The sequence below is a fragment of the Phytophthora ramorum genome (genome assembly GCF_020800215.1).
Source record: "Phytophthora ramorum isolate Pr-102 chromosome Unknown Phyram_PR-102_s0016, whole genome shotgun sequence".
Taxonomy (NCBI): Eukaryota; Oomycota; class Peronosporomycetes; order Peronosporales; family Peronosporaceae; genus Phytophthora; species Phytophthora ramorum.
In genome coordinates this window covers 1,196,737-1,213,697 of record NW_027150662.1, presented here as the reverse complement: position 1 = coordinate 1,213,697, position 16,961 = coordinate 1,196,737, and the positions used below count along the sequence as shown (strand labels likewise).

The window sequence follows — 16,961 nt, the reverse complement described above, 5'->3', positions numbered from 1 at the left end:
AGCGGCTCGTAACCTGGCCATCCAAATTGACCCCAACCTGCTCGGACAGATTGAGATGCCTCCTCTTTCGCTCGTCCGCAACACGACGATGAATTTCTTCCAGTTCAATTGCATGAATGGATATGGAGCCAACAATACCCCAAATCGAGTCATCGGTTGGGCCCACCCTCACCTGCTTGAGTTACTCAAGCACGCCAACTCAACTATCTACATTGATACTTCGTTCCGCCGCCTACCTCCCGGATTCGATCTATTCTGTGCTGTGGTTGTGCACGATAAACCGTCGGGGTTCTTCGTTCCTGTGTTCTACGTGCTAGGTTCAACGAGGACGCTGCGTATTTATCGCAACGCTCTGTCCTTTATCGTTCAAGCCACAAGACGAAAACTCAATCCAGCCGAAGTCGTGTGCGACTTCGATGTTGAGCTACACAGTGCACTTCAAGCGCAGTTCCCGAACGCAGTTGTGAGAGGCAGCGTGTACCTCTTCAAACACGATTGTCGAGCGAGAATGGAGCGGCTGCAGATTTCGGAGGAGGCCGTGAACATTGCGATGGAGAAAGGTGTGCTCGATATGCTCGTTTCCATCCCTCCTGGCAGAGTTGCTACTGCAGGAATTGCGTGGGTGACACAGCAAATCAAGACCAAATGTGTAGGTGCTGGTGTTCCTTACGCACAGGACCAATGGCGCTCCTTCTGGGTCTACTTCAAATGCATCTGGACCATCCAGTTTCCGCCGGCGATGTGGAATTTACATGACGTGAGTAGTAGCATCATCGCACGCACGAGCAACCCGCTCCAGCAATTTCACAGGGAGCTAGATTCGGCGTTCGCGTCACCAGACCCAGGTCTACTATTTTTCGTGGCGACCATCGAGCGCATGGCGCGCCGCCATGTTGCTGATCTTGCGGCTGAAACGACTACACTTCCCAGACGCGTCGAAGTGTTTAGCGAGGAAGAACATTCAAGCCATGAGGGAGTAGAATCGGATGGAGACGATGATACCGATGACGGTCTTTTCAAAATCGAGTCTTCATGTGGATACGAAGGTGGCGTCAATAGGAATGAGGAAAACGAGAGTGAGGAGGCATTTGACTAGAGCCTGCTTGAAAGCTCCGCTGGGGGGTTGAAGGCCATGTACAGATGCTGCTTCAGTATTTCCTGTGTGCTACAAATGTTGGATAATATGTCATCCACAAACTATCCACGACCGATCGTTACGGACAAGTTGGACGAATGAATTGAAGATCTTAGCGAACGAGCTCTTGCACTTACCACAACACACTCACGCGAGTAGTAGTTCAGATTCTACAGGTCGGACTGGATCAATGGCTTCAGGTATTTCTCATAGCCTTCCGAGACCTGGGTCTTGTTCAACGGCTCATCGGCCGCACGCCTCACTAGTGCACGATACATATCGCCGTCGTAGCGACCGATCGTCGAGTTCAACTCGAAGTCGCTGAAGTCCCAGGCATCCGTCAGCAGCACGCAGTTCTTGCGGATGATCGGCAGCAGACGCACCACCTGTTCACGAACAAGGTCGACTTGGCTCGAGGAGAGGTAGTCGTGCTGGCGGAAGTCTCCAATTGAGTTGGTGATGAGCCACACGCCGAAGAGCGAGCACAGCTGCGTCATTGCCTGCTTCTCGGGGCCAGAGGGCAGACTCCTTGATCCGCGGATGAATGCTTCAAGGAGAATCAACTCTGCGTGAGCTGTCGACGCACGCGTCATGAGCACCATGCAAGCATTACCATCGCCCTTGGTGGCTTTCATCTTGTTGGCTAGCGTCAGCACGATGCGCGCAGTTCTCGTCTGGAACGCTTCGAGAAGCAGGTCGAGGTTACTGAAGTCTTCAGAAGTTTGAGCCTTGCATCGCAGCTTGATGTCACTGAAGCGCTTCACCTGGGTCAAAAACTTGGTGGACTCCTCGGTAGCAGGAAGCGAGGCCAACGTCTTGAGCAGATAGCGGGCGTGCTGTTGAACCAGCACGTCAAACGTGCCTTCGTACGTGTTAGCGCCCACGAGTTCAGCAAACATGTGAGCCAGATTGCTGGACTGCGTGAAACCGTGACCTCCACACAAACGGCGGCAAGTCTCGATGCCATCACTTACTCGCTCTGCCAGCCAGGCCTTCAGTCCGGACGCCACAGCGTGCAGCTCGGCGAGTTTAGCACCAAAAGAAGCCCCACCTCGCTTGATCACATCCAGTGCCGAGTCGTGCAATTCCACGAGGGAGACACCAGCGAAATGGGCAGCGTACGAAGTGGCAATCAGTGGAAATAGCTTGTGCTGTTGGTTCTGGTAGTCGAGAACCTGGAACTCACCCTTGTTATCCGGCGTGCGTCCCTGAATCCGAGCAGCACTAAAGCGAGTGCAAATAGCAGTAGCAGCCCCCATCTGCGCACCGAGAGTCTTGATCAAGTATGCGCGGATCTGCACCATGGTCAAGTACACGAGCTTATCACTCTTGGGTTTCACGAACGTCCCATTCGGTAGCACCTTCGCATACCTCATCATCATGTTCTCACGAGGAATGCGAATCTTGTGGAATGCACAATATCCATTGTCCACGCCGTTGAAGCCAACTTTTGGGCCGATATCACCCACTTCAATCCCCGGCAGAGGCTCATGGTCCTCCATCGACCGAATCTGCACCAAGAACGCTTGCACACCCACGTCCTCCCCGTCCAGGAACAGTCTCGCATGCACAATGGCATGGTTGGCCGTCTTGCCCAGGCCGCCAGGCCACCACTTGCGACTCGTCAGCGTGGGCGAGTCAATGACGAACTCTTGGGTGGCTTTGTCGTACGTGGCGACGGTCTCAATGCCCTGCACATTGGACCCGTGGCCCAGCTCCGTCTGGGCATAGGCTCCCAAGATCTTGTAGCTCTTGGCCAACGGCAGCCATTTGGCGCGTTGTTCGTCGTCTCCCTGGTTCTCCAACGTCGGCACGAACATAGCGCGGTGCACGTCGAAACCTAGCGGCTCCCCCAGCGCCTTGTACAGGATCTGCTGGTCCTGCGGGTCTGTGTAGTCCCCATCCTGGAGCAGCTTCACATAGTGAAAGCCCTTCTTCAGTCCGAACGTGTAGCGCTCCGTGTGGTTGCGGAACATCATGTCGCGGTCCGAGAGCACCGGGTGCTGCTCGATGACCTTGATGAGCTGCTTGCGGCGGGCGTTGGCGGCTTTGCCATCACGCAACACATTAGTGAGCACTGCGGGGTGGATGTCGCCATTGGCGCGCTCCTTCTTGAGCAGCAGCGGCGCCAGGTCCTTGAGCTCTATTGCCATACTGAAGATAAGTTACCTGTGCGCTTGGTGGCAGATTGGGAAGTGAAGACTTGAAGTGCACGTTGACGTCACCGTTGACGTCAACGGTGACGTCGTGTGCTGAGTACACCACGCCAATATAACGTACGTTACACCATTATATCAGGTTCAACCTGGGATCCCGCCTACTTTCGCCATCTGCAGTCTCTTTCACCGTTGCAGTCACTGTGCAAGGTCGCGATGCTATACATTTACTGTTTCAGCTCGTTGTAGATCTTGCATTCCTTATCCTACCGTGGAGTTTCCACGGCGCCTCCACCCACGTCACCCATCACGAGCCAAAAAGCAGGAAGCAGCAGCATGTTCCGCTCCCCGCAACCTGGCGACTGGGCCGCCGAAGACGAGGACACGGCGCCGCTGCCGACGCCCGCGCCCACGTCGCCGACCCCAGAGGCCGCGCCCGCAGCAGCCCCAGCGCCAGCGTCAGCCCCTACGCGGGCGCCGCGCCAAGACGCACGCGCCACAGGAAACAGCGGAGGAGGACGGTTCGACAGGAACAACAGTGGAGGACGCTTCGACAGGGACAATGGAGGACGATTTGAGAGAGAGCGGGCTTCTGGAGGAGGACGCTTCGACCGCGGAGGAGGCGGAGGTGGACGCTTCGACCGCGACGAACGCAGTGGAGGACGCTTCGACCGCGACGAACGCAGCGGAGGACGCTTCGATCGCGACGAACGCAGTGGAGGACGATTTGAGCGTGAAGACCGCAGTGGAGGACGATTTGAGCGTGAAGACCGCGGCGGTGGGCGCTTTGAACGCGACGCTGGAGGACGCCAGGAGGGAGGCGGACGCGCTGATGCCGGTCGATGGGGACACAACGCGGACCGCCGTGGAGACTCTGGGCGGGAGCTGCCCGCGTCGCAGGGTTTCGTGGTGTCTATCAAGGAGAACTTCGGCTTTGTGAGTTGCATGGAGCGGGACGGAGATTTGTTCTTCCACATCTCGGAGGCGCCCGTAGACGTGCAGCTGCAGGACGAGGTGGAGTTCCGCGTCAAGTATAACCAGCGGTCGGACAAGGAGATGGCCTGTCAATTGGTGGCGCTGCCCAAGGGGACGATCCAGGTGGAGGACGTCTCGGACGAGTTCCACGACGGCGTCGTGACCAAAAGCCTGCCCCGCGGTGGACACGGAGGCGGCCGCGGGTTCTTTAACGACGACCGCCACCAGCGGGAGGAAGGACACGGACTTATTGAGATTACGACGACTCAGGAGGGGGACGAGAAGGAAGAACAGGTACAGGAAGGGGAGGATGAGGCTACAAAGAAGACGCGGAACAAACGCGAGTTTGTCCGCTTTAACAGTGACAGTGTAGCTAGCGACGCCAAGACTGAGGGAGACGAACAGGAGAGCGGTCGACCGAAGAAGAGCGCGATCCCGCACTTCGGCGACGAGGTCCACTTCCGCATTGCGAAGCACCGCAAGACCGGAGCGAAGCGCGCGGTGGAGATTACGGTTACGACTTCAGCCCGGGAGAAGTTCGAGAAGGAGATCGAGGCCAAGCTGACGACGATGACGCGCGAGAATGGCATAGTGGACCGCGTGAAGAATGGTGGTGGGTTTATTAAGTGCTGCGATCGTCCTATGGACGTCTACTTCCCTTTTCATGAGATCCGTGAGCCTGAAGAAAGCGACAAGAACGACGACGAGCAAGGGGAAGGCAGCGACAAGCCGCGTCGTGGGCGGCAAGGAAAGAGCGTCATCCGCGAAGGTGACGAGGTTTCTTTCTTTGTTTACGAGGACCAGGAGGACGACTCAGCGAGACCTCGCTCGCGTCTGACTGCTCTTCGCGTCCAGAAGCTTCCCTCTGGAAGCGTTTCGTTTGAAGAGTTGGTGCGTGCTGATGTTGAGGGCCTCGTGTCGAAGCTTCCGAAGGAGCCTCGAAACGCCCCTGAAGTCATTGGCGCAATTACGTTTGAGCCAATTGCTGCTGAGAAGACTGGAGAGGCGAAGGATGCCGCTGTTGAGGCTACTGCTGGAAGCGAAGAGAAGCCGTCGAAGAAAAAGAAGAACAAGGATGGCAAGTCCAAGAAGCCGAAGGTGTCGTTCCGTTTGTGTGACACGGAGGACATGAGCTACGTTCCTCACATCGACGACAAGGTGAAATTTGACGAGGTGCTGGACAAACGCACTGGTAAACACAAGGCGGTTAAGGTCCGTGTGTTCCAGTTGAACCCCAAAAACCGCGAAACTGGTACGATCAACGCCTTGAAGGAAGACTTTGGTTTCATCAAATGCGCTGAGCGCTCTGGTGACGCGTACTTCCGTTTTTCGGATGTTATGGGCAACAGCCGAAGCTTTAAGAACGGCACGGAGGTGGCATTTGACGTGATTGCGGATAACAAATCGGACAACATCCGTGCAACGCGTTTGCAAATCTTGCCCCGCGGAACTATCAAGTGGGAAGACGTTGTTGCTGACGGCCTGGAGGGTAAGATTGTCTCTGTGCCTAGCTCTCGGAGAGGACACAATTCAACCCGAGGTGGTCGCGGAGACAAGATGAAGCAATTGCCGAAATTTGTGCACGGTAAGATTAGCTTTGTTACCCCGGAGAAGCAGCACTTCATCGACTTCCTCCCGGAGCTTAAGGAGAAGGTTGATGCTGCATTCCTTACTTCAGAGGATGTTGCCGAGGAGCTGCAAAAAGAAGTGGCTGAGGACGCCGCATCGGGCGAGGAAGGTCAGTCCAAGGAGGACAAGAGCAAGGTGGAAATTCGCATTTCGTTCTCGAGTGCTTTGTCCAAGTTTGAGCGTGCTGCGCTGCACGAATATAGTGATTGGCTGGGCTTGACCCACGAAAGCCGAGGCGAAGGTTCCCACCGTCAACTCGAGCTCTTCGGAGAGCGCAAGATTTCGACCAAGACGGTAGAAGAGAAGGCTGCGGCGTCGGCCCCACAGTTGACTGTGGAATTCAAGGAAGATGACGTGGATGACGTTAGGTACAACCCTCACGTGGGCGACCGTGTCAAGTTCGACCTTGCGATTCTGAAGCGGACAAAACAGTTTCAGTGCAAGGCGATTTCTTGCGTGGAAGCTGCCAGCACTAAAACGAAGGCTGCCGATACGAAGAGCGAGGGGCCTAAGGGTGAGGGATTCATCGTATCTGTGAAGTCGGAGGGCTTCGGCTTCATCCAGCCTGCTTTAAGCGTGCCCGGGTCAATGGAGGAGAATCTGTTCTTCCACATCAAGGAGATCACAACAGGCCAGACCTTGGCGGAGTTGAAGGAAGGTACTGAAGTGCAGTATACGATTTTTGTTGACGAGAAGAAGAAAAAGAACCGCGCTACGGGTATCGCTGTGTTGCCCGCGGGAACGATCAAGAAAGTGCTTCCGGAGAGCGTTAAAGGTGTTGTCACAAAGGCGAGCTTCTTGCACCGTATGAAGGGCGGAGCCAAGGGCCGCTTCATGAAGAACTCCGCTACCAAAGCAAGTACTTTAGGGCGAATCCGCCTCGCAAATGATGATGCAGATGACAGTGATGCTGATGTGGACGGCGAAAGTGACGATGAAGCCGAGGAAACCGAGGAAGTAGCACAAGAAACTGCTGCTGAAATCGCTGGTGCAGACTCGGAGTCGAAGGATGTGACTGAGTCTGACGAATCGAAAAAGGCAGACAAGAAGACAGCACCGCAGAAGACGAACAAGCAATCGTACATGTACAACATCCGTGACATCGTCGACCCCACTGTGGTGCTACGTGAGGGAGACGAGGTAGAGTTTATTTCTCAGATCACTGCGAAGAACCCTCGTGCGGCCCAGATCCGTCTCCTTGTGTCACATGCGAAGCAAGGTGTTGTAACACGCATCACAGAAGACCTTGGTGGTGTCATACGCCTCGATGGCGAGGAACCTGCGATCGAGGCCCGTTTCACCGCTCGGAGTGTGCTGCGCGGTGATGTCCTGAGCGAGGGCGATCGCGTAGAATTTGCGTATAGACCGCCGTCTGCCAAACAAGCATCTAAGAAGACCAAGTCGGATGAGAAAGCTTCGAAGAAGGAGGAGGAGGCTGACGAGGAAAAGACTGAAGAATCGACCAAGGACGAGAGCGAAGATGGCGCTGACTCTGCTCTCGGTCTGGCCACTAGTGTCCTGCGGCTCTCGTCGTCGTCAAGCCCTGAGGCTGCGTCACGGTCCCGATCGGTGAACTCCACTCTGAAGAAGGCTATGCGCCAGGTTGGCGCTAACGCCATGGTGGCGTCTCGCATGGCGAAGGGTCCGGATGGAACGCGTGGTTTCACCGACGGCTGGAGTTCCGACTCAAAGGATGATGCCACGGAGATAACAACGGAAGTGACGTCGGAGAAGACGGAGACGTCAACCACCACCGTCACGACGACGACGACGACTAGCACGGAGCAAAGCGAGGCGTAGGTGGAGAAAATGCCAGCTTCGCCGTCGTGCTCTGCCCCGTGTTATGTATCTGTAGGTCCTAGGCATGTAAGGAAAGCTGTCTGATAGGCCTGTTTGCATCCCTATCTCCAGCAAGCCAAACGTAACGAGATGAATAGATGCTTCAAGATGAGGTCTATGTGGTCGGATCAGCCTCTCCGCTCTCGGATGTAGACTGAGAGGAACTTCTCTACTCGACTTTCAAGCGAAGTGTAAGGGTCTGGGAATTTGTGGCAAGCCACAGCGATGAGAGCCTCCTCGAACTCGGGATACATGACGTCGTCGTCTTCACCAGCACGCCGACCACCTTTGGACAATGAAAAGGCTTCAGACGATGGTGCTGACGCCTTCGCAGTGCGCAAAACCTTGCTGAGGATCCCCAAAACTTTGTCCGACGTGAGAGTCATGTCGAGAACACCTCGATCCAGCAGGCACTGACTGAAGGTGAAGGCGGTGACGCGATCAGCCTTGTTCTTGTACTTCGGATCTTCGACGGCGTATTTCTCGTACAGTTTTTTTAGGTCATCAGTGTACTTGATAAGCAGTCGGCGGATCGATGCGTCCTCGAGTTGATTTCGGAACAAGTCGGCATCGGACCGGAAGGCGAACGGCAGGATGAAGTTGTCTACGAACAAGCAGAACGCCTCGGATATCGTCACGCGGTTCGTCCTGGTGAGAGAAGTACACGACGCAGATACGTGTGAGCTAGGATGTTGACAGGGTCATGCTAGGTAAAAATGTGCATACTCGACAGGGTATTTCTTGCGTCCGACTCGGACCAATGCTTCCAGGAACTCGATAGGTGGTAAAACTCGATGCGAACTTACCGTTTTCTGATTGACAGTGCAAGAACAGCGTGACTTGTGAGATGCGAGCAACGAAAGCATAGATCGCGCGCAATGGACGTACACTTTTGGGGTCCAATGCGCGAATAACGCTTTGCAAGTCACCATGGGTCACGTTTCCTTCTAGCACGTGGCACTCCGTCAACAGCTCAGTGAATTCACCAACATTGATCGTTTCGTTGATGACACCGGAGCGAGTAGCGTAGCCGCGGTAAATACGTGCAAGATCGCAGTGGATAGTCACGAGATAACTCTGCAGCAGCTTTGCCTCCCATGCAAAGTCCTCGTACGGCAGCGCCAAGTCCTGTAGCTTGTGTATGGGGATTTTAGCAAACGCCTCGTTTTCATCGCCTAGCGACGAATCCAACTTGGATAGAACGCCGACCTTACCACGTGCTAGCCGAGCATACGACAGGAAGCACTTACGCATGACGATGCGCTCAGCCTTGCACCATACTGCATGACCTTCACGAGACTTGACGTCCTCTGCATCAATGCGTCTCTTTAATTCTAGCGTTTGGGATAGTGCCAGCTTCACACGCATGCTCATTGAGATCTCTTCTCCAGTTGTCGGATCTGCTGTGGTCGAAGATATCATGCCATCACCTTGCAACTCGCGCCATTTGAACTTGACCGCTTCTAGCTGCTGTGTCAGTTCAGCGCACAACGAGTAGTAGTCCGGTGCTAGGCATGGCGAAAAGGTGACGAAGAGATAGGTGAGCGCTGCAAAATTGAACTCAGCGTGGCCTGCACGGATGTCTTTGGCGTTCAGCAGCCCAAGCGGTAACCACATGGCTTGACCCAACGTATTGATCATCAGTTCAAGGCGCTTTTCCACACTGGCCTCGCGACGCACATGGTCCAAGTACCGCTCCATTGCGATTTCAGTCAGATCCTCGCCATTCTCACGCAACACGGACGTGGCTTCAAGTCGCGACACTGTAGCACCAGAAGGCCGTTTGAGTCGGGTTCGACACATGGCCGCATGCAGCAGCTTAGTCACCACCGCGTACACCTTGCCATCGTTCAAACTGGAATGAAAATTCTGCATTTGCGGCACTGCTAGCCAGTCTTGGGGCTGTCGTGCAACAAGAGAGTTCACCCATTGCGTCAGAATCGCATCGGCGCGATCTACTGGTGCCTCGTAAGCCAGCATAAAATTGTTGCTAGCATTTTCAGTACTGGCCGTCGTGGCAGAAGCCGCTGATTCCATGTCTACGAGCGGGTTGTAAAACGCAGCATTCTCCGGCTTGTCAATGGACTGCAATAATTCTCGTGAGAATACTTCGCTGAGGTTCTGTCGGCCGTCGCTTGTACTCAGAGCTTCCACTTGCGCCTCCATCGCATGTGTCAATGCCCCCACAAGTTGAAAGCTGGCCTTCTTGTACTCGGAACTTTCAACACGCATTCTCTCCAGTTCGTGTGGGTCGAGAACTTGTGTTTGCAGCACGTCGACTAGTGCGTGCATCTCACGGCGTTCCTTTCGCAACTCGAGCAGCTCCCGATCTTTGGCCTGTGAAGAGGCTTTTAAAGCTGCAAGTTGTGCTTCAAGTTGCTTCACGGTTTCTTGTTGCAGCGCTTCATGCACACGAGCAGCAGATTCACGCTCGAAGCCGTCTCCGTGTAGTTTCGCTACTTCTCGCGCTTTCTCTTTTGTTTCGCGCTGTTGGACCTCTGCATAAAGCATAGCACCAACAATTCGTCGCTCGTAGAGAAAAACCTGCCACGTCTTCCAGAGGCGACGCATGCGCTGCTTTTCCAGCATGCGTACTGCGATTTGGCTTTTCCGTTTTGATCGCCTTGCGGCAGCTCTCCACGATTGAAACACCCACTGCAGCACCACGGCTGCCATACGCCTAAATGCGCGCGTCGTCGCCTTTTCAAACAGTGAATCGACTGCCTGCACCAACTGAGTTTTGTACCGCGCGCCATCTTGCTGCTTGAACTGCGTGAAGCACGATAAACACATTTCTGCAAAGCCTCCACACCCAGCGCAACGAGTCGATGAGACTACCACTGGGGACGAAGGTGCTGTTGACCAAGCACTGCTGCGATGGCCATCTGCGAGAGTAGACAGGTTCGCAGTCGATGGTGTAGACTCAAGCGGCGTAATGAACGTTGTCGAATAGGATCGCCTTCCTGCTAATGGCTGCGCGCTTTCGGGTCGACTCTGCTGCGGTGCACTACGGTCAGGCAAGCCGATCATCGCGTTAAGAGTCTCGGTGGATGAGAGAATGACTGCCGTGTTCGGCCTCGTCTTGCGGCGGCCATTGTCACCAATTGCCGTTGGACTTGTGGCATCTCCCGATAGAAGCGATCGCCTAACGCTTGAACCTGCATCCGGTGAGCTCAGCTTCAGCGGGCGCTTGTGACTCTGCTGGTTACTCGGTGAAGCCGACGAAAGCAGCGGCGCTGGTCTTGTCTGAGTCGGCTTTCTGATACTAACAGGCAGCAAAGCTGACCGCGACGTAGACTGGGTCAAAGAGGAAGGCGAAGCTCCAGAGACCGAGCGGTTCATGGTGTCCGTCCAGCCGGCACCTCAAATAGTGAGCACACGCCACCAGTCGAACCATGCGCTTTATTTATCAGCTTACCTGACTTGGTCGCATGCTACGACTTGACACATTAACAACCAGTTTACCATCAGCACGGGGGTCCCTTCCTGCCGTTAAGACACATGTCGATCAGCTAATACACGTCCACATTGGTCCCCAGCCACGCCCCAAGCTTCATTTATTGTCTCCTTCAGCTCTAGTTGGACCTTGGATTGTTTTCTCTGGTCGGTCACTGCAAAGCCGCGAGCTGCTGAATGGAGGCGATGACGAGGTTCACGTGCTCCGCCACCTCTCGAGCCTTCTCCTGCCACTTGTTCCTCTTCCTACAGTCCACAACAAAACACCACACCGCGACAGCATTGCACCTGTCAGAGTCTCCCTTTGGCAACCTAAAAACTAAGTAAATTGGTGCTTTTCCAACTATTTTCAAGGTTTCGTACTGTGTCAAGTGGATCAGGTGCTTCTGCACGAATTCTTGGGCTTCTGGCACCGTCATTTCGACGTGAAAGTTGAGGCCGATATCCACTGTGATGAGCGACGTGTCTGGTACTTTTGCGCGCACGTGGAAGCGCTCGCCGACGTCCAGAAGCGTGTGCAGACGCGGCTTTTCCGGCTTTTGCGCACTGATCGCCAGCTCCTGCAACAGCTCGCGCAGCTCCGAGTACTCGAGAACCTCCTGCGCCAGCGCGTCGCGGTGTGCGAGCGTCTCCTTGAGTTGCGGACGCAGAACCTCCTCCACGAAGGTGCTGTAGCGCTGCAGCGCCGCGGCTGGAGACTCGGTCATTTTGCTGATAATTGACTGGCGCTGAGTATGGACTGGGGTTGCGGTGCTCATCAGCGACTTATGACGTGGAGCAACATAATGGAGGTTGAAGTGCGTTGAGTTGCGAAGACAGTTGCTGTAACATGTCGTCTGCAGCTCGGCATTTCCAAGACTGAGCAAACCAGCAAGTAAATCGAATGAGCGAACGCCTTTTGCCTTGGAAGTGGTACGATTCTTGAAAATACGATTGACTGGAATGCTCGGCGTTGACATCGCTTTCAAGCAACACCAATACATCTCAATGAGCGCCATCGAGTTTGAGCTTGGGATGGGCACTGCAGTGTTGCTGACCCTAACTTACCGACTAAGAGTCATCTGATCAGGAAATCAATGTGCAAGGAGGCCTTGCGGACGAAGTGGCAATCTCGTATCCTACGTGGCACATGTATGAACTTCAGCTGATCAAGGCGATTGCTTCTCGACTTGGCCCCAGTCTTGGATCTTCTCTGCCAGGATTAGCCACGTACCTCGCTGCGTTTGCCTGCAACGCTCATGCCGGCGAGGTCAAGAGCAGTGAAGAAGTTGCAAGCGAGCGGTCATGGCTGTTGTAGTGTAGAGATGCCGATCTGATTGGCATCATCAATGCGTGGTACCGAGGTAGGTAGCAGACGGGCGATTGTTGGCGAAATCGGCGGCCCTGACCGAGCGGTTCTCGTTGTTGTCTTCGTGAACGTCCAATATTTTCATTCTCCAATTTCCTTCATCGCGCTCAAGTCTTCATCCAGAACTTCCAAGATGCTCGTGGAGCTCAAAGACCTGGCGCCTTTGCTGCTCAAGAAGGAGCGTGTCAATGGCGACATCGACCCAGCAGTGCTCACCAACTTGCTGAGAGGTGGGGAGGCTGCCAACGACCGACGCAAGCAACTTATTAAGGTGATTGAGCAGCATCCGGTGCTGTCGGACCGCGACATGATGTACCGCAACCACTCGGAGCGCTACAACGTCGGACTCAAGAAGGCGTTCCACTACGTCGAACTACTGCAGAACGCCAACTACACCGACGAGGAGCAAGCCATTCTGCTGGGTGCTTTGGGGGAGCAAGTGCCCTTCGATTTGCACCGAGGAATGTTCATCCCGACGATCGAGAGCCAAGGAACAGACAATCAACGAGCCAAGTGGCTGCCTCTTGCCAAGAACTACAAGATCATCGGGGCCTACGCCCAGACAGAGTTGGGTCATGGGTCTAACGTGCAGGGCATTGAGACTATTGCTACGTACGACAAGTTCACCCAGGAGTTCGTCATCCACTCGCCGACGTTGACGAGTCGCAAGTGGTGGCCGGGAGGACTGGGCAAGACGGCCACCCACGCCATTGTGATCGCTCGGTTGCTGCTGGATGGCAAGGATGTCGGCGTGCAGTCCTTCATCGTGCAAGTTCGCTCACTTGAGGACCACAAACCGCTGCCTGGCGTGGAAGTGCGCGATATCGGGCCGAAGATGGGCTTCAACGCCATCGATAATGGTGACTGTTCTTTCGACAAGGTTCGCATCCCTCGTGAGAACATGATGATGCGGTACGCTGAGGTGCTGCCCGATGGCACCTTCGTCAAGCCAAAGAGCGACAAACTCGTGTACCTCACGATGGTGCAAGTGCGCGCAAATATGATCAAGTTGCTTGGCGAGCGCCTCGCTGCAGCGTCGACAATCACCGCACGCTTCAGTGCTGCTCGTATCCAAGGCCGCAAGCCGGGCCAAAAGGGCGAGTCCCAGGTACTCGACTACCAGAACCAGCAGCACGCTCTGTTCCCATTGATTGCGATCGCCTACGCTTCGCACTTTGCGGGCTCTACCGTCGTGAATATGCATGACGCGGCGCTCGAGAGCATCAAGAGTGGAGATGCAGGATTCGGGCCCAAGCTGGCGGAACTCCACGCTGTGTCGTCTGGACTCAAAGCCTGGGTCGCTGCCAAAGCTGCAGAAGGCGTCGAGATCTGCCGTCGACTCTGCGGTGGCCACGGCTTCTCTCAGTCCAGCAACCTCGGCCACATATTTGCTGAAATTGCAGGAGCAAATACCTTTGAGGGGACTTCGGACGTGCTGGTCCAGCAGCACGCCCGGTATTTACTGAAGGTATTGAGCTCGCTGCCTTCAAAGTCGGAGTCGACTCAATTCCTGAACGATGCAAAGACGTACGCAGACGTCAGGCTACGATGCAAAGCTCACATTCCCGAAAAGCTTGGAGACTTTCAAGTGCTGCTCGAGGCGTTCCGTGTTCGTGCCACCCGCGCTCTTCGGTCACTCGCAGAATCGATGCAAGCGACCACGAACGACAGCAATGCCTGTATGCTTCTGATGACCCACACATCCGTTGCCCACACGGAGCTGATGTTGCTGGAAAGTTTCATGCGGGGGATCGAGAACCTCCCTGTGGGCAACGAGAAGACAGCGCTCGCCAACCTGTGCTCGCTCTTCGGCGCGTGGCTCATTAACAAGTCGCTCGGAGATTTCCGCCAACACGACTACCTCTCCTCGAACCAGGTGTCGCTTGTCCACGAGCAGATCGTTCGTCTCCTGCCGATTGTCCGCAAGAGCTGCATACTGCTCACGGACGCATGGGACTTCACCAACTTTGAGCTGAATTCGACCATCGGCGACTACAACGGCGACATCTATCGAGCAATTGTGAAACGCGTAGGCGACGAGCCGCTGAACCAAACGGACGTCGCTGAAGGCTACGAGGAGTACTTGAAGCCGCTCATCCAGTCGGGGCTGTAGACGCACAATTGCAAGTGGTACACTACTTCAACAGCTTGTACCAGTCATCTCCCATTCGCCAATATTCTATTTTCTCCCATTTTCAGCTAATCAAATTCTCTAAAAGATACGCTGTCGAAGCACTGGTCAATATTCTCCTTCGAGCAAAAATGACAAGCGAGGTGCGGCAAGTGCTGCGTTTCTGGTTCGACGGCGACCAGCACGAGACGCACCGCGCCAAGTGGTTCCCCGCCGACGGTTCCGAGAGGCAGCAGCTAACGGACGCTCAAGTTGCGCAACAATTCGGCGATTTACTGACGCGCGCCGAGGCCGGAGAGCTCGAAAATTGGCGCCACGACTCGGTTGACGCCTGTGTGGCGCTCATCCTGGTGCTAGACCAGTTCTCCCGCCATGTGTATCGAGACCGCAATGATGCGACAAACTTGGAGCAACTGAAGCGCAATGACGCGCACGTGCTGGCCATTGTTGAGCAGGACTTGCTGCCGAACCGCTGGCACGAGACGCTGCCTGTGCCTCGCTTCGTGTTTGCATTGATGCCGCTGCGTCACTCGCCGACGCCTGAGCGACTCCACGATGTGCTGGCGGCTATTGAAGCTCGTCGCCGATTGCAGGGGCAACATGGAGAGTTGTTGGAGAAATTCCGACGCACGACCACCGGTAGACTGCAGCATCTCCGAGGAGGTCCCGAGAAGGAGACGACTACAAGGATCTCGGACGATGACATTCTGGAAAGAGAGTTCATGGAGACGGACGAGCGTGACATGGCCAGGAATCGACTGTATCGAGCCATGGATGAGTATTTGACACAGATGAAGGCGCGTGAACACTCGCACTTGGCTGTTTCGCTGTCGGGAGGAGTGGACTCGATGGTGGTGGCGTACTTACTGCATAAATTGAGCGAAAAGCATGGAGGGTTTACGACTGTGGCTGTGCATCTGGACTATGGAAACCGCGCCGAGAGTACAGCGGAGTGCGACTACGTTCACCGCTGGTGTGAACGGTTTGGAATTGTTTTTCATGTGCGGAGGATTGATGAGGTGAAGCGAGCGACTACAAAACGCGATGACTATGAACGTATCTCGCGTGAGATCCGATACTCGACGTATGCGGACGTTTTGGAGAAGTATAACGCTCCGGGTATGTGTTTCGGTCACCACCGGGGCGATGTGCAGGAGAACGTCATCTCGAATATGATGAAGGGGCTGAGTCTGCTCAACCTAAACGGCATGGCGGCCAGTAGTATCGTGAACGGTGTCCGTATCTGGCGCCCGCTACTGGACTTTGACAAGGACGCCATCTTCGAGTTTGCGCACCGATACGGCGTGCCGTACTTCAAGGACACGACGCCGAATTGGAGCACACGCGGCAAGCTGCGCAACCACCTCGTGCCGCTGCTCAGGGACATGTACGGCGACGGATTCCTCAACAACTTATCAGCACTCGGTGCTGAGTCTACGCAGTGCGCTGAGCTCGTCGATTCCCAAGTGCTGGCTCCTATCATGGAGTCCGTCGGCCAAAGCGAAGTGGCCGTGTGGGTGGACTGTGGACTGCTCTCAGACCAGCCCTTCTTCGTGTGGAAGGAGGTGTTCCGCCAGGTATGCCACTCCATCATGGGCAACAGCATGGTGCGCGAGAAGCCTTTGCACGAGCTCATTCAGAAGTTGGAGCGTCTCGAAAACGGTCCCATAGGCAAGGCCAAGCACAAGAACAAGGACGCCGAGGTGGGCTCGTGGGTCACGCTCAAGAAGGGCAACCGGTCGTTCCTGACCAAGGACAAGAAGCTCGTCATCTTCCGCGACCGGTTCTTCCCTCGCAAAGTGTACGTCGCTGCACAGCACCCCATTACAGCAGGCGAATCCTACGAATTCGGACCTTGGACGGTGCACACGGAGCTGCTGGACGGGACCCACGCCACTGTCCAAGAGCTGCGCGACTGCAAGCCGCTGACCGTGTGGGACCTCGTGCACGCCAACGGACTGTCGTACGTGTTTCCAAATGCTCCTCAATTGGTGATCGACTGCGACTCTCGCTTCCACGTGCTGCGCGCTATCGAAAAAGTCATCACGGACGCCATGCCCATTGTCTCTTCTTGCGGCGCCTTCGACGACGTCAGTGCTGGAGACGTCACCTCCAAATGGGTACATGTCACTATGCGCTACAACAACACCCAATAGAAGCTTGTGTCACTAAAACGAAGGTATGCCTACTTTCAGCCAATGAAATCGTCAACTCTACTTGACTGGTACCAAACCTCCAGCAGTCCATAATTCACAGCCGAGGGCCCTAAAGCGCCGTCACCTTCGTCCTCTT

General features: G+C 55.1%; 6 protein-coding genes across 6 annotated transcripts; 3 read left to right on the top strand and 3 right to left on the bottom strand.

Annotated features, from left to right (window-relative positions):
- Nucleotides 1–1,305: 1,305 nt before the first annotated feature.
- On the bottom strand, nucleotides 1,306–3,288 carry KRP23_13073 (Peroxisomal acyl-coenzyme A oxidase 1; the record flags this gene model as incomplete). Its single annotated transcript, XM_067883739.1, has 1 exon — nucleotides 1,306–3,288. The coding sequence occupies one exon, from the start codon at nucleotides 3,286–3,288 to the stop codon at nucleotides 1,306–1,308; it is 1,983 nt and encodes a 660-aa protein (XP_067739157.1).
- Nucleotides 3,289–3,627: 339 nt separating this feature from the next.
- On the top strand, nucleotides 3,628–7,695 carry KRP23_13072 (Cold shock domain-containing protein E1; the record flags this gene model as incomplete). The annotated part of the gene is made up of 1 exon (XM_067883738.1): nucleotides 3,628–7,695. One exon carries the CDS (start codon nucleotides 3,628–3,630, stop codon nucleotides 7,693–7,695), a length of 4,068 nt encoding a protein of 1,355 aa, XP_067739156.1.
- A 167-nt stretch (nucleotides 7,696–7,862) lies between these two features.
- On the bottom strand, nucleotides 7,863–10,323 carry KRP23_13071 (uncharacterized protein; the record flags this gene model as incomplete). Its single annotated transcript, XM_067883737.1, has 3 exons — nucleotides 7,863–8,382; nucleotides 8,461–8,546; nucleotides 8,623–10,323. The coding sequence occupies 3 exons, from the start codon at nucleotides 10,321–10,323 to the stop codon at nucleotides 7,863–7,865; spliced, it is 2,307 nt and encodes a 768-aa protein (XP_067739155.1).
- Nucleotides 10,324–11,342: 1,019 nt separating this feature from the next.
- Nucleotides 11,343–11,897, bottom strand: KRP23_13070 (Protein UXT; the record flags this gene model as incomplete). Its single annotated transcript, XM_067883736.1, has 2 exons — nucleotides 11,343–11,436; nucleotides 11,554–11,897. The coding sequence occupies 2 exons, from the start codon at nucleotides 11,895–11,897 to the stop codon at nucleotides 11,343–11,345; spliced, it is 438 nt and encodes a 145-aa protein (XP_067739154.1).
- Nucleotides 11,898–12,671: 774 nt separating this feature from the next.
- KRP23_13069 (Peroxisomal acyl-coenzyme A oxidase 1) lies at nucleotides 12,672–14,651 on the top strand (the record flags this gene model as incomplete). The annotated part of the gene is made up of 2 exons (XM_067883735.1): nucleotides 12,672–13,110; nucleotides 14,074–14,651. 2 exons carry the CDS (start codon nucleotides 12,672–12,674, stop codon nucleotides 14,649–14,651), a joined length of 1,017 nt encoding a protein of 338 aa, XP_067739153.1.
- Nucleotides 14,652–14,800: 149 nt separating this feature from the next.
- KRP23_13068 (tRNA(Ile)-lysidine synthase) lies at nucleotides 14,801–16,825 on the top strand (the record flags this gene model as incomplete). Its single annotated transcript, XM_067883734.1, has 1 exon — nucleotides 14,801–16,825. The coding sequence occupies one exon, from the start codon at nucleotides 14,801–14,803 to the stop codon at nucleotides 16,823–16,825; it is 2,025 nt and encodes a 674-aa protein (XP_067739152.1).
- Between the last annotated feature and the right edge of the window lie 136 nt (nucleotides 16,826–16,961).